Below are 16,773 nucleotides of genomic sequence, written 5' to 3'. Positions count from 1 at the left end.
TTCCATAGTGGTCTACCACAAGGAAACTTCCAAACATTCTGTTTTATTGTGGAGTTACCTGATAGTCAATTATTAGCTAAGCCTATATATTTCACATTTTAAGACTACCAACTGAGCCTCTTCTAATTTTCTCCAAAAGAAAACCTCCCCTGGGAAGGAAAGTGTTTAATTGCAGATGAAAAGGCTTTCTGGTTTTAGTTTTGGTGAAGCAAATTGTCTCAGATGTTTTTGGAGAATGCAAATTAGTTTACTTTTCAAAAATATATTCCATCTAAAAGTGGCAACCAAAAACTGATTACCTAAAAGAAGCAGTGGGGTCTTTTAAATTTCTTTTTAAAACACAAATTATCTACCTTTAAAAATCTGCTGGACTTTTTTGTACACATATTTGCTAAAAAATCTGCATGTCAGCGGAAATTACTCCCTGGATTTACTTCTAAGAACTGTAATATTAGCTATATCTCAAGTGAAAACTTTATTAATAATTGCCAACGTGAAGTATATGTACAGTAGCTTGGAGAAAGAATATATTCCAGAATTTAATTGCAATGGGACAGAAATGGCACCAATTGCCAGATTACATTATTCTTTTTGTCTAATGTGTTTTCCTTCTGTTTCATTTCTGAGTGGAACATGACTGTTATAATAGTTCCCAGGATCATTATGCTACCACTGACAATTAATGAACTATTGATGAACTGGACACAAACAACCCAGTATTCATGTGTGACCCATATCAGCAATGCTTCATGATTCAAAGTAAATTAGGTTATAAAATAAAAGCATTCATTAAAAAAGTGCCACAGATGAATTGCAGGTCATGGTTTGTTTTCTTCCCTGGCTGTCTGACATGGGTGAGGTGATAGCCATTCATAAATTAGTCAGAGAAGTTAAATTCCTGTGGATTAAGGGGCTTTTAATTTGAACTAGACAATTGACTGTAAATATTGTTTTTAGAGTAGTACCACGCCAATTCTATACATTTTATTAGAATTATAAATCTAATGAATTTTAGCCTTTGATGCCTTTTTTTGTAAGCATGCATTTACTGTATTATAAAGACCTGTCCTAGCTATGAGATTCTATAGTGGCAGTTGTTAAAACTTGACTTTTCTTTGATTTCACAATGTTCTTAAAAGACACAGAAAGTTCTCTTTATTCTGGCTGCAGGAGGATAAAGTAACCTCCATGCCTGTCATAAACTTTCTGCATCTTAAATACCACAGATGGTTTATTTCAGTCCATTTATTCTGTATTACTTTTAAAAAGCTCCAGCTAGGAACTATTCCCTCCAGCCTTATTACAAATCCTATAATATTGCTTCAAAGGAACAGAAATGTGCTTCACCTCCTCAGATGCTATCCCTTTGCCCTCTCTGGCTGGGACCTTTTTTTTTTTTTTTTTTTTTTTACCTTTTGCTACCCTTAGGGCAACTCATGCTGGTAAATGGAAATGTAAATCATTGTGTTTGCACAAAATGAGCTGTAAAGTAGTACAGCTTAACACATGTTCATGTGTTTATTATCTGTTTTTCATGACAGAACCCAGTTACTCTATGTGCTGCCCTTAATTATTGGTGTGAAGGGATTATTCTCCTTGCAGCCTGGATCACCTGATCTCTGGACCCTCTGGGGTCACCACTTAAAAATCAGCAGCAGAAATCCCAACAGGAACCATCTTTTAATTTTGTTGTGTGTGGCAGGTTCTTGTTGTTGTTGTTAGTTTTTGTTAAAAATTGAATAGAGGGAGGAGGACTGTAAATTGAACTTAGTGTAGATGGAAAAGACATTTACAAAATTTTTAATGAACAGCGATATACGGTGAATTACTTTTTTTGTTTTTATATAGGAATAATCTCATCTTTTTAATACCACATTTTTCTGTTAGTGCTTTCCCTAATGAACTTAAAAAAAGAACCACCCAAAAAAATTATTGTTTTTGAGCCCAGCAAGTTATTTTGCAATCTTTTTTTTTTGAGGCAATTGCCTGGCAACTCATTTTATAACCCTCTCAGTAAATTCTGATGGCGGTCAATCTCCATAAAATTGATTTCCTTAAGCTCTTCAAGAAAAAGAAATACTATTGTGATTATTTGCTAAAATAATGACATCTACCTGAGGTTTGAAAGCATTTTTTTCTTTGAGTAATAAATACTAATATCCCTTTGCTTAATATCAGGATATAAGCTAAATAATGCAGGATGTAGGGATTATCTTATTTGAAACTAATGTGTGGGCCTGAACTATAGGCATTCACTTTATTGCAGCGGGACCCAAATAGTGAGAAGAGAGGATAACAACAGACTGATATGTGTCATTGTGATATTGCTACAAATTGCTACAAATGAGTATTGCTACAAATTCTAATCCAAAGTGATGACAGTCACATTTTCAATAGCTTTTTAGGATCTCTTTTAGGTTTTTATCTCTTTTTAGGTTAAGAACAAAACAAAACCAAACAAAAACAAACAAACCCTCCCCAACTTTGAGCATCTTATGTTACAACTGGAAGTTGTCCAGCCAGGCCCCTAGCTTTGAAGTTCCATCATCTGTACTTTAGTCCAGCCCTGGACTTCAAATGTCCTTGGAAGTGACAGGGGAGGCAGGCTAGAGAGCACACAGCCCTGTTTCCAAGTTGGAGCAGTGCAAGCAGCAGCTGCCAGATGAAGCAGGTGTGTTGGCAAAGCTGATCTCTTTCTTTTGCCCTGTATTCTCTCATTCCCTTGCCTCACTATGTTTGAGGAAGGAAATGATTGAGTAATGTTAACTCCCTTTTCACCACTCCATCCCAGCCCACCTAATCTGACATCAGTTTCGCTGCTGGAAAACTATTTTCAAGAATACTCAATGCCTCCACTGTGATGGATTTCCAATAGAGTAGCTCCTTAAGTTCCAAAAGTGCATAGTGGATTCAAGGGAAGTATTGGACATTTTTAACCTGATCTTTGTGGACTGTCTGTAATACAGCATTACTTGTAAAGAAATCTGCAGTTCCCTTGAAGTGCTCAATTACCATCTTGCCTGTTATTCGATATCTACTGCAAGATGACATTAAGGGACTTGTTGGCACTGTGCAAACTGTTCAATCTCTGAGCCTAACTTTCCTCATCTGTAAATTGGGAGTAGTATTACTAGTATTAGCTACTTTTAAGTATTATAGAAAGCCTAACACAAATAATTATGGGAATATAAATTTAAGGACAGCACAAATAGAAAAGCAGCTTTAGACTGAGGAACATCTGGCTGACAAATGCTTTGTGATCATAAGCAAGTCATAATCTTGTTAGACTATAAGTTAAAAAAGAATTGCTACTAGGTGGAGGGAATTTCTGCTATCTGAAATTGCTACAGAGCAGAAATAACAAGACAAAACCACCACTAAGCAAGTTATTATTGGCCTGAGCATTTCTATTTTTGAACAAGGAAACAATAAGAAACTCACCCTGCCTTCCAAACAATGTGAAATAAAATCTAATGATCCTTGTCATTTTCATTCCTAAAACTGTAGGGGTTGCTTATTACTAAAATTAGGAAATAGTCTGTGATTATTAGGTGTCAATAATGTCTTTCAGTTTAAACACGTTTTTCATCTAATTACTGTTATCTGTGTGACATCACAAGTAACATCAGTTCTCTGACCTAACTCCTCATCTGTGAAATGAGGAAGTTAGATTTATACAGTATTTGAGGCTCTTTATAACAGAACCAATGATCTAGTGATATTTCTACATTATCCCTTTGGGAGTTAATTTATGTCACTTAGCAGTCAAAGTTATTCCTGTTCTGTTAATTGAAGAACTTCAAATTCAGATGTTGGGGTGTCACATCTAAATCTTTTTCACATATATACATAAAAGAAGGATTTTTTTGTCGTTGTTCTTATTTCACTTAAGATCCTAAACATTTCTCGAAATATTTTACCTACAAATATTACCTACAATATTTCTTAAAATATTTTACCTACAAAGTTATAAAGATATCATTTCAAAATTAAGTATATTCCTTGGGAATTTTATATTATTTTATGACAATGTATATGCGGCTTGTGTTTACAAGGTTTTTTTTTCCTTAAAGGAATAATAGGGATGGTTTATAATGCCTAGAGCCCTCTTGCAAGATTTATCCAAGTGTTATTCATTAATATTATGCCTTATTATTAATTATATTGGCATTAATTAATCATAATAAAGAAAATAATGCTTTTTTGTCTCTTTGGCCTCAATTAAATGGTTAACTAGGGCTGTGTAAATATGGTCCATTAATGGAAATAAAGGGAGATGAATTATACTTTGTGAGATATTTGAAATATTTTTAGCCTTTACTTCTTGGTCCACCTGCCTTCCTTGATTGACAAGAATAGTCTTGTTCATCTTTGAAATCACTACGATTTTTTTTAAACAATGCTTGTACATGGCTCTATGTCTGTCAGTGTCTGGGATATCAGGGAAAAAGTAAATGCTACTTATATTTCAGAAATGTAAGGATTTTTTCTTTTATCAATAGTTTGTTAAAATTTGATTTGTACCATAGATTTTCTTGGTGCTAAGAACCCAGATATAATAATGCATCTTTGTCCTGTGCCCTTCTTTTACAGTAAAGCTTCCAGGTCTCAGAACTTATGTAGATCCCCATACATATGAAGACCCTAACCAGGCTGTGCATGAGTTTGCCAAGGAGTTGGATGCTACCAGTATATCCATTGACAAAGTTGTTGGAGCAGGTAAACACTTTAATGTAATTCTTTCCTACAAGTGATCAACAGGGTATTACGGTCCAAGCAATATTTGTATCTGTATCACAATCATCATTACATGATCATCCTGTCCATCTGTCCATCTATCTATGAGGCAGCTAAGTATCTGAGTATCAAGAGTGTTGGACTTGGAGTCAGGAAGATATGAATTCCAATCTTACCCCAGACACTAATTTCACAAATCACTTGACTTCTCTCATTTCCACATCTGTAAAATAAGGATAATTAATAATAGCACCTACCTCAAGGAATTTTTTCAAGGATCAAATGAGATAATATTTGTAAAGCTTTTTTTTGCAAAACTTAAAGTGCTATAAATGCTACCTGACACCATCAATATTATTATCTATAAATGTATCTTATCTGTTTCTCTGTATACAAATAGCCAGTATACAATAGTGAGCAAAAAAGATGACTAAGTCCACTCATTTCCCTGGTGCTGAATACATTACTAGGAGAAGTTTTCTCTTGTGAAAGTGAAAGGTTGAAATTTGAAAATAGTGGAGGTATGCTTAATGGAATTTAATGATTTCAAAGGTGCCAGACTTATAGACCTGTAAACCACAACATTCATACTTAGGATCTATTCAGCTGCTTAGACAGCAGGAAAAGCAAAACCTTTCCAAGGTCACTGTGATGATGTGTCAAAAAGTCTGATTCCAGGAATATTAAAGTGCAGTTTTACTTTGTTTTAAACAAACCCAATATGTGAAAATCTATTTGAACACCAAAGATTTGCCTTACAAAATGATCATCAATTAGATTTTTTTAAAACTTCAAGTTTCTCTAGTTTGCTTAAAATGTGACAATCAAAAATGGAGAAGTATGCACAATTTTGGAAAGCCTTGTAAGAAATAAAAAGCACTGAGTCAGAATCCACTAAGACCAGTTTCCTTACAGAGACTAATAATTAGGAAGACAAGTCAGTAAGAGAAAGTTAGAGTTCCCCATGTCAGTCACAGATCCAGACTAAGGAGATATATGTAGATGTGTGTGTGTGCGTGTGTGCGTGTGTATGTATATACATATATATTTATGTGTATACACACACACACACACACACACACACACACAAGATTCTGGTTGTACCAATTAATCAGTTGTAATCAATTGATGTTACAGGTATCCATGATTCTTAAACTGGCATATAGATAGTACATATGTATTGTATATATATACACATATGCTTATACATACAGATACGTATGCATGCATGCACTGTGAATATATAAATATATACATTCATATGTATATAGTTATATTCCATTTAAAGAATGATGGATTCCTGTAAGAACCTAATTGAGATAACCAAATAATTGCTTTGTGTTTTGTTTTGTTGTGTTTTCACCTTTACGTGGAGGTAGTTGGAAATAGATTTCTAGCATACTTTAGAAGTATGGATAAAATGCCAAGGAACCAAGGGCTTGTTGGTCATTGCCATGGGGCAGTTAGGTGTCACAGTGGATAGAGTTCTAGTCTAGAGTCAGGAAGACCTGAGTTCAAATCCCACCTTAGATACTTACTAGCTGAGTGACCCTGGGCACTTAACCCTGTTTGCCCCAGGTTCCTCATCTGTAAAATGGGCTGGAGAAGGAAATGGCAAACCACTTTAGGATCTTTGCATAAGAAAACTCCAAAAAACAATCAAGAATAGTCAGGGATGACAGAAAATGGCTAAATAACAACAAAACCAATCTAAAAGAAAATAAACTGCAAAGACAATGTGATGTAAGTATTATAGTGAAGGACTGAAAAAAATGTCTCTTCCAATTATCTCTGTCATATTATAGAAAGTCACATTAACTATAATGCTAAAATATCACAAAGGTATAGGACTGTTTTAGCTTGACAAGGAAGATTTTATTCTCAATACATATGAGTCAGAAAAGCAGCAATATAGCAAATAGAGAGAACTTGCCTTAGAATTGAGAAGAATTTAGTTCAAGTTCTGTTTCTGACACATGTGACCTTGGATAAGTCACTCAAATTTTCAGTGCCCCAGGGAACTCTGTAAAACAGAGGTCCTTAACTTTTGTGTGTACGTATGTGTCCTTTATACATTTGGCAGTCTGATGCAGCCTATGGATCTCTTCGGAGAATGTTTTCAAATGCATAAAAACAACATATATAGAATTACAAAGGAAACACAGTCTATTGAAGTAGTTACAATGTGTGTATACACATATATGTTTTTATATGCACACATGTACAAACTATATATTAAATATATACTATATATTATACATATATGTGAGTGTGTATGTATGTGTATATGTATATATGTGTGTGTGTATTATGTATATGGAGAAAGAAAGAACTAGTTCATGGGCCTATGTTTCTTTCTGAAACATTTTAAATTCTCCCTTTCTTTTTACCCTATGTTTTTAAAATAATTTTTGGGATAGTTTTTGATTTTCTATTGCATTCATTTATGAAAATAAGCCATAACCTCCCTCTATGCCAGAAGCCAACACTTTATAGAAAAAGAAAGAGAAAAGGAACCTTTCAGCAAATACAACCAGCACATCAACTCTGTGTAACACCGTTAAGTGCATACCAAAGAAAGGTGGGATATGTATTTTCTTAACTCTTACACTTGGGTCAAGTTTAACAGCTGACATTTAATATTGATTGTTATTCAAAGTATGAGTTAGTCATTTATTATAGGAAGTTCATTTTATTTATGTTTTCTTTTCTCAATTCAAAATGCAAGAGGGCTTCATGATTAATGAATTTATTTTGAAACTCCCCTTACAACCACATTGCTTCAGAGTCAGAACAGACTTAATTAGGAATCTCTTTTTTTTTCCTTTCCCCAAGGCTATAACTATTCACTAATTATTGTTCATTGTGAAGTTTTATTTCTTGCTGGTTTTAACACTGCCCCACAAGAGTGCACTGTTCTCCATCATCTTCAGTGGAAGTAGTAGTTTGCTGCCCAAAGATTTTGCAAATTGAACTTGGAAGCTTGATGGAGTGGGGAAGAAAGGAAAGAAAAGAGACTTAGATTCAGCTAACACCCAAACCTACAGATGTAATATGTATACAGGTGTACACCCTGTGAGTCTTGAGACAATTCTCTAATGATCTTTGGTTTAGATGACCTTGTTGGTCTTAACTACAATGGCAGAAGCTTGATTTAAAAATGGGGATGTTGGAGAAATCTTTCATGTTAAAAGATTTTAGTTGGAAAAGGACAGATGTGAGAGGTCAATTCCAGAGCCATTACTCAGTTTTGTAGTAGGATTTACTAAAAGATTTACTGATCTTCTTTTGTTATTGTAGTGTGAGTCTGAGGTTTAGCTATTTTTTTCTTCCTCTCTCCAAATTATATTTAGTTATATTTGCATGTATATCATTTGTATGTCTTTGTGCTAAGATATTAAGTTGTTATATTAAATATACTCTCTAGTCCCAAAATGCAAGCTTAGTTCTAGGTATAAATTATGGCTATTTTATTTTGTAAGGAGCACTCATTTTGTAATTCAGTTTATGTGTATTCCCAGGACTGTGGGATTTCGTATTCTCAGAAACATAAATCCAAACGTATCTAGCCTTCTCTGTGTTCCTACCCACTCCCCAACTGTCAAGATGAAATCATAAAACATTATAAAGTTATACTGGATTTCTAGCCAAATATGTATATCCTCTTTGTAATACATTCAAATAAGGAGGAATTCTTCCTAGACGTCAGCCTAGATCTTCTGGAAGAGATTCAATACTATGACAAATTTCTTCTCAAGATCTAATAATAAAAAATACCTGTACAATTACCCACTTGATTTGAAATTTGGTGTAAAACACTTGTACAGAGTTTCTTCATTGGGGAGTTCCTGTTCCAAAGAAAGTAATGAGTGCTTTGCATAAAGTAGTCCCTTAATAAATTCTTCGTCCCTTCCTCCTTCCGTCCCTCCCTCCTTTCCTTCCTTCCTTCATTTCTTCCTTCCTTCCTTGTTTCTAAAAGAAAGGAAAGAAAGATGAAAACTATACAAAACTAAACAAAAAAGTACCCTCACTCAAGGAACTCACAGTTCAATGCCATATAGGCAGATGGACTAAACCAGGTTGAGGGTGACTAACAAGCCTCAGATGAATTGGCGAGTTAAAGGAACTCCAAGCATATGAAACTTCCCTGGTGGAATGGGCAAATGAAAACAATTTGTTCCAAAGCCATAAAGGCAGTCGTGGAACACTTAGACCGTGGTCAGACATTGAAGATACCAAGGTCATCCAGTGCATCCTGGGCCATCACCAGTCATCTTGACTCTTGTCTTTCTCTTGGACTTCAGTGACTCTGAAAGAGAGAGTGAAGCTGATGACTGTGCAGCTCTGCCTCACTTAAATCCGATTCACTTTCAAGTCAAGACATCAATCCATGATGTCCCTGGTTCTCTTTGAAATGAAAGATGAACAACAACAGGTGAAAATGGAAGGAAACCAAGAAGTAGACATGTATAGAGAGAGAGTTGCAGACACGAGAAACAGTCAGTGAAAATGTCTAGAGTCAGGAGATAGACTGCCATGCATAAGGAACTACACAGAGGTCAGTGTCACTAGATAGCAGGTACAGAGAAGGGAATCATGTATAGGAAGACTGGAAAGGTGGAAGGAGGGCAGTTAATGAAGTATTTTAAATGTCAAATAGAATATTTTATATTTGATCCTAGAGATAATAGAAAGCCAATGAAATTGATTAGATGGAGAGAGTGTGGGTGTGTGTGTGAAAGAGACAGAGACAGAGAGACAAAGAGCCAAGAGACAGAGACAGATAGAGAGAGAGAGAGAGACTTGATCACATCTGTGCTTAAGGAACATCAGTTTGACAGATGAGTATCAGTTGGACTAGAGTAAGGACAGGCTTGAGGCAGGGAAACCAACCAGCCACTTATTACAATAGTCCAGACATAAGGTGATGAAAGCCTGGCACTGGGATGGTGTCAGAGGAGAGAAAGAAGCATATAAAAGAGACATTCAAAAGATAACAACAGTAAGACCACTAACAGGATATAGGAAGTTAGAGACAGAACGTGAGGAGTTAAGGATGACACCTAGGGCTCAAGTCTGGGTGACAAAGAGGAAAGTTGTATCCTCAATAGTAATAAAGAAGTTAGGAATAGAGGAGGGTTTGGGGGAAAAGGTATTGAGTTTAAGATGTCTACGGGGTATCTAGGTAGAAATATCCAATAGGCAGTTGAAGATGACTAGAGGTCAGGATGTTAAGGCTGGACAGAGAGATCTGAGAATCAAATGTATAGGGATAACATGGAAATGGGAGCTGATGAGATCATCGAAGTGAAATAGTTTAGAGGGGGAAGAGAAGAAGGCCCAGGATGATGCCTTAGGTAATATTCTTTATTAGCAAACTTGATCTGGATGAAGATCCAGCAAAGGAGCCTAAGGAGGAGTTCAACAATGGGGACAGAACCAGGAGAGAGCAGTGTCATGAAAACTTCAAGAGAAGAAAGAATAAAAGAGAAGATGGGGGCAGAGCCAAGATGGCGAGGGAAAGCAGTGACTTGCTAGAGCTCTCCCCCAAACCCCTCCAAATACCTGTACAAAAATGGCTCTAAACAAATTCTAAAACAGCAGAACCCACAAAAAAACAGAGTAAAACAAATTTCCAGCCCAGGACAACCTGCATGACTGATCAGAAAGGTATATCACGCCGGGCTGGGAGAGGAGCGCAGTTCGGCATGGGCACGCAGGCCGCAGCAACCCTGGAGCAGGCCCCAGAGGACTGAATCCTGGGCAGCTGTGGCAGTTTCCAGACTTCTCAACCCATGAACACCAAAGACAACTTAGAAGGTCAGCGGGAAAAAATCTGTTACTGCAGTGAGAGAAGAAGCTAGGTCTCAGCCACAAGTCCAGAGCGTGCCCTCAGGGCAGTGGCTGTGTCCTGAGCTTCTGGCCCACAGACTGAGGGGGAATTGAGTGGCTGATCAGAGGGGGATTGCAAAGATCTCTTTGCCAGGGCTGAGGCAGAAATCTCTTGCTTTGCTGGTGCTTGGATCTGGGTCACAGTTCTGAGGGGCGGTCCTGGGGCGAGGAAGAGTGCTGGCGAGGAGGAGCCCTGGCGTGGTGGAGTTTGTTGTGGTGGTGGAGAGGAAACACCTCGCCCCTTATCATAGCACCTTGGAAGAACTGACACTTTTCAGGTCCCTAGAAGTATCTCTGAAAACAGCTGTACAAACCCCCAAAGCTTGGGACAGTACATTCTCCACATTGGAAACAGACTCTTACCTTAACAAAGAGTTTAAAACTCAAGTAACTGGTTGGGATCATGAGCAAGCAGCGCAAAAAGAGTCAGACTATATTATCTTACTTTGGTGACAAAGAAGATCAAAACATACAACTAGAAGAAGAAAACAAAGTCAAAGCTCCTACATCCAAAACTTCCAAGAAAAATATGAATCAGTCCCAGGCGTTGGAAGAGCTCAAAAGGGATTTTGAGAAGCAAATAAGAGAAGTAGAAAAAAAACTGGGAAGAGAAATGAGAGTGATGCAAGAAAATCATGAAAAGCAAGTTAACAGCTTGCTAAAGGAGACCCAAAAAAATACTGAAGAAAATAACACCTTAAAAAATAGCCTAACCCAAATGGCAAAAGAGGTCCAAAAAGCCAATGAAGAAAAGAATGCCCTAAAGAGCAAAATTGGCCAAATGGAAAAGGAAGTCCAAAAGATTACTGAAGAAAATACTTCCTTAAAAATTAGAATAGAGCAATTGGAAGCTAGTGACTTTATGAGAAATCAAGACACTGTAAAACAAATCCAAAAGAATGAAAAATTAGAAAACAATGTGAAATATCTCATTGGAAAAACAACTGACCTGGAAAATAGATCCAGGAGAGAGAACTTAAAAATTATTGGACTATCTGAAAGCCATGATCAAAAAAAGAGCCTAGATATCATCTTTCAAGAAATGATCAAGGAAAACTGCCCTGATATTTTAGAACCAGAGGGCAAAATAGAAATTGAAAGAATCCATCGATCTCCTCCTGAAAGAGATCCCCAAAGGAAAACTCGTAGGAATATTGTAGCCGAATTCCAGAGTTCCCAGGTCAAGGAGAAAATATTACAAGCAGCCAGAAAGAAACAATTCAAGTATTGTGGAAACACAATCAGGATAACACAAGATTTAGCAGCTTCGACATTAAGGGACCACAGGGCATGGAATATAATATTCCGGAGGGCAAAGGAGATACGATTACAACCAAGAGTCACCTACCCAGCAAAACTGAGTATAATTCTTCAGGGGAAAAAATGGTCATTCAGTGAAATAGAGGACTTTCAAGCATTCTTGATGAAAAGACCAGAGCTGAATAGAAAATTTGACTTTCTAATACAAGACTCAAGTGAAACATGAAGAGGTAAACAGGAAAGAAAAATCATAAGAGACTTATTAAGGTTGAACTGTTTACATTCCTACATGGAAAGATGATATTTGTAACTCATGAGACCTTTGTCAGTATTAGGGTAGTTGGAAGGAAAAAATTATATGTATGTATAGATAGATAGATAGATAGATAGAGGGCACAGGGTGAGTTGAAGATGAAGGGGTCATATCTGGAGAATGAAATTAAAGGGTGAGAGAGGATTATACTAGGAGAAGGAGAAAGGGAAAGGTAGAATGGGGTAAATTATCTCACAAAAAAAACAGAAAAGAAAAGGCTCTTACAGTGGAGGGGAAACAGGGGAAGGTGAGAGGGAATGAGTGAATCTTATTCTCATAGGATTTGACTTAAGAAGGGAATAACATACACACTCAATTGGGTATGGAAACCTGTCTTACCCTACAGGAAAATAGGAGGGGATGGGGACAAGAGAGTAGGAGGATGATAGAGAGGAGGGCAGATTGGGAAAGGGGGTAATCAGAAGCAAATACTTCTGAGGAGGGACAGGGTCAAAAGAAAGAATAGAATAAATGGGGGGGTGGGATAAGATTAAGGGAAATAGAGTTAGTTTTTCACAGCATGCCTACTATGGAAGTGTTTTGCATAACTGCACATGTATAGCTTGCCTTTTCAATGAGGGTGGGTAGGGAGTGAGGAAGGGAGAAAATTTGGAATGAAAAGTTTTAAAAACACATGTTTAATAAAAAATGTTTTTACATGCAACTGGGAAATAAAAAATACAGGAAATGGGGTATAGAAATCTATCCCGCCCTACAGGAAAATAGAAGGGGAAGGGGATAGAGATAGCAGGGAAAGCAGATTAGGCGAAGGGGTATTCAGAATGCAGGCTATCTTGGGGTGGGGGGAGGGGCGAGATGGGGTAAAAATTTGGAACTCAAAATCTTATGGAAGTAAATGTTGAAAACTAAAACTAAAAATTAAAAAAAAAGAGAGAAGATCAGTTAAAGACTACAGAGAAGTCAAGAAGGATGAAGATGAAGAAAAGGCATTAGATTTGGCAATTAAGCAATCACTGCTAACTTTGGAGAAATCAGTTTCACTTGAATTGCCCACCTTGTAATTTCCTTAGTGTAGGATGCTCTATGGATAAATATCAGTCTTCCTCTGTCAATACAGAACAGTAACTTCTTTGTAATTTATGGTCTTAGAACAATGTACTTAACTTCAAAGTAAAGTAACTTATCCAAGATCTCAGGGCCAATAGGTGTCAGAGTCAGGACTTAAATGCAGATCTTCCTGGATTGCAGGCCAGCCATCTATGCACTATGGCACATTACCTCTCTTTTAAATTCAGCATGTCAAAACAGAGTTCATTATCTTCCCCACCACCACCACCACCACTCCTCCAACCATCCACATTATTGTAGAGGACAGTATCATTCTCCCAGGCCTTCAGTCTAAAAGTCTAAAAATTGTCCTGAATTCCTTACCCCCTATATCCAATCTGTTGCTCGTTGTTGTTTTTCAGTAATTTTTCAGTTGTGTCTGAATCATTGTGACCTCATTTGGCATTTTCTTGGCAAAGATGTTGGAGTGGTTCACTATTTCCTTCTCTAGGTCATTTTACAGATGAAGAACTGGAGGCAACAGGGTTAAGTAATTTGCCCAGAATCACACAGTTAATAACTTTCTGAGGCCAGATTTGAACTCAGGAAGAATAGTTTTCCTGACTCCAGACTGAGCATTCTATCTACTGTGTCAACTAGCTGCCCTATCTGTTGCCAAGGCCTTTTGATTTCATTTTTGTGACATTTTTTTGAATATGCCTCCTTCTCTTTTATGACACTACCACTAATAAGACCTCATTGCCTCATGATTGAACTATTTCAAAAGCCTGTGCTTGGTCTGCCTGCTTCAGTCTCTCTCCATTCAAATCTGTCCTCCAATCATCCAGTAAAGTGATTTTTCTAAAATTCAAGTCCTCCCATATCACCCCTCCCACCTCTACTTAGCTTCAGTGTCTTCCTATCACCTTCAGATTCAGATAAAAAATACTGTTTGGCATTCAAAAACCTTTATAACTTAGCCTCCATCTGCCTTTCCAGTTTTCTTATAGCATACTCCTTGCCACATACTTTGATCCAATAGCACTGACCTCGTGGCTGTTCCATAAACAAGACACTCCTCTCTCAACTTTAGACCTTTTCTCCAGTCATCTCATGCTGGCCAGGCAGTGCAGTAGATAGAGCACTGGGCCTGGACTCAAGAACACCCAAGTTCAAATTCAACCTTAGGTACCTACTGTGTGACCCTGGGCAAGTCTCTTAACCCTGTTTGCTTCAGTTTCCTCATCTGTAAAGTGATCTTGAGAAGGAAATGGCAAATTGCTTCAGTATCTTTGCTAAACAAAACAAACAAAACAAAACAAAACAAAACAAGAAAACCAAAAAAATAAAAAAACCAAAACAAAACAAAACAGACAAACAAACAAAAAACCCAAATAAGGTCACAAAGAGTCAGGCATGATTGAAATGACTGTACAACAACTGGCTGTCTCTGTGCCTGGAATGCTCCGAACAATGACACTAAGGAACATCCTTTGGAAAATCAAGCTCAAAAAGTCAGGCATCAAAGAATTTCTACCTTATAATAGACTTGAGAGAGAATTTAGAATAATAGAATATCATGATTGGAAATGATATAAAATACAATATAATTTACCCTAACCTTAACAGTAATCCCCTCTAAAACACACCTGACAAGTGATAACCCAGTTTCTACTTTAACACATCCAGTGATGGAGAACTTCCTATTTATCAAGGCAAGGAATTCTCCTTTTGGACAAATGTTTGTTATTGCTTTGCTTACGTTAAAATGAGTATGCCTTTCTGAAGCTTCAATCTATTGAATCTAGTTCTGTTACAAGGACATGCAAAACACATCTAATCCCTAATTTCCATCCCAGCCCCCCAAATTCCTGAAAACAACTATCATGTACTTCCTAAGTCTTCCTTTTCCAAGGTAAACATTTGAAAATCCTTTAACCAATCCTCATATGAAATGATAAGCCCTTCTCCCTCCTTTGCATAACAGCCCTTCAAATACTTGAATGCTTCTATCATGTCCCCCTTAAGTCTTCTCTTTTCCAAGTCTCAGTTCCTGGTACTGTGCCCAACATTTAATTTCCTTTGGTGGCTGACATATAATATTAAGACTACTCGGAGCTTTCAGTCCACTAAAACCCACAGCTCTTTTTCATATGATGATTAGCCACATGTACATCATCCTTCTCTTGGGCAGTTGGATTATGAATCCCTGTATAATAGTCATTATCCTTCCTCTGCCTAAACTTCTCTAATGACAAGGTGCTAATTACCTACTAAGTTTGTCAAAAAGCATTATTAGCTGTCTACTTGGAACTAGGCATTGTGCTAAGAACTAGAAATACCAAAAAAAAAAAAAAGGCAAAACAAAAACAGTCTTTGGTCTTGAGAAGCTCACAGTCTAATGGAAGAGACAACATGTAGACAACTATGTACAAACAAAATACACAAACACACAAAAGACAAATTGGGGATAATCTCAGAGGTCAGGCACTAAAATTAAGGAAAACTGGGAAGGATTCGTTGCAGGTGAGACTTCAGCTGAGAAATGAAGAAAGTCAGCAGGCAGAGATGAGGAGAGGGATCATTGTGGAGGTGAAAGACAGTCAATGAAATGATCAGAATCCCATTCAACTTTCAGACAGCATATGTGCTCTGGATGTCCTCATTATATTATCATATGTCCTCTTAAGATGATAATTTCTTTATATTTACTTCCCTCCATGAAAGTGCCACAGTTTCTTTTGTTTATCCTAAAGCTAGCATCCATGCCTTTAAGTCTGTCTGTCTTGCAGCTTTAACATTCTGAAATGTGGTAAACAAATCATTGTTCATCCCATCCACACCTTTCAAGTCTTTATACCTTTCAGCTTTTTCTCATCCTTCATAAACTTAATTGCCTTTCTCTGGACCTTTTCTCAGTTCTTATATATCTTGCTTGAGGTGTGATGGTCAGAGCTATGTGAATTCAAGAATAAGCTTTAAAAATATGTAATATCTTTAGCCCTATTATTTTTCCATCTTATTATGACAATCTCTTGTTCTGAAGTAAATTCTTTAAATGTGGTGACAGATATTGAAGAAGGAATTTTTAAGTTTTAAGTTGTTTGTTTTAGTCTATCTACTATAATTGAGAAGCTGGTTTATAATTTTAAAAGATTAGTTATGTAATTACTTTTTAAAAAGACATTTTATTAAAATAGGTGAAAGAGAACTATCTTTGAAGGCCATTGAAAAGAATAAATCCCATATAATGGTCTCATCGACTTCTCTCTTTCTTATAAATGAATAATGCAACATTATTGATTAATGAACTTAGTTTTGTTTTGTTTTATTTTGTTTTTTCCCCTATTGTTATTTTCTGATTAAGTTTTAAATTGTGACCTTCACTATAGCCCTCTTTTGATGCTTCTTTGTGGCATGAAGGGATGTAACTCCTGATTTTCAAAGGCTAAGTCAGGAAAGGTATGGTCTGCGACGATGAAAAAATATCAAAACCAAGAAAAAAGACATGCTTTTAGTGAAGAAATTTAACTCTTTTATGTAAAATCAGATATTTCAGCAGA

General features: G+C 36.7%; 1 protein-coding gene across 1 annotated transcript in view; it reads left to right on the top strand.

The window, feature by feature from the left end:
• EPHA3 (EPH receptor A3) overlaps nt 1-16,773 on the top strand; it is a 413,601-nt gene that overhangs the window by 326,843 nt on the left and 69,985 nt on the right. The window contains exon 10 of the mRNA XM_027874169.1: nt 4,594-4,719. Within this exon, the coding sequence (XP_027729970.1) occupies nt 4,594-4,719 (126 nt within the window). The remainder of the gene's footprint in view (nt 1-4,593; nt 4,720-16,773) is intronic.

The sequence above is a fragment of the Vombatus ursinus genome, unplaced genomic scaffold (genome assembly GCF_900497805.2).
Source record: "Vombatus ursinus unplaced genomic scaffold, bare-nosed wombat genome assembly UNPS02014805.1, whole genome shotgun sequence".
In the NCBI taxonomy this organism is placed as follows: domain Eukaryota; kingdom Metazoa; phylum Chordata; class Mammalia; order Diprotodontia; family Vombatidae; genus Vombatus; species Vombatus ursinus.
Note: the sequence above shows the minus strand (reverse complement) of the source record. Positions and strands in the feature narration are given on the sequence as shown.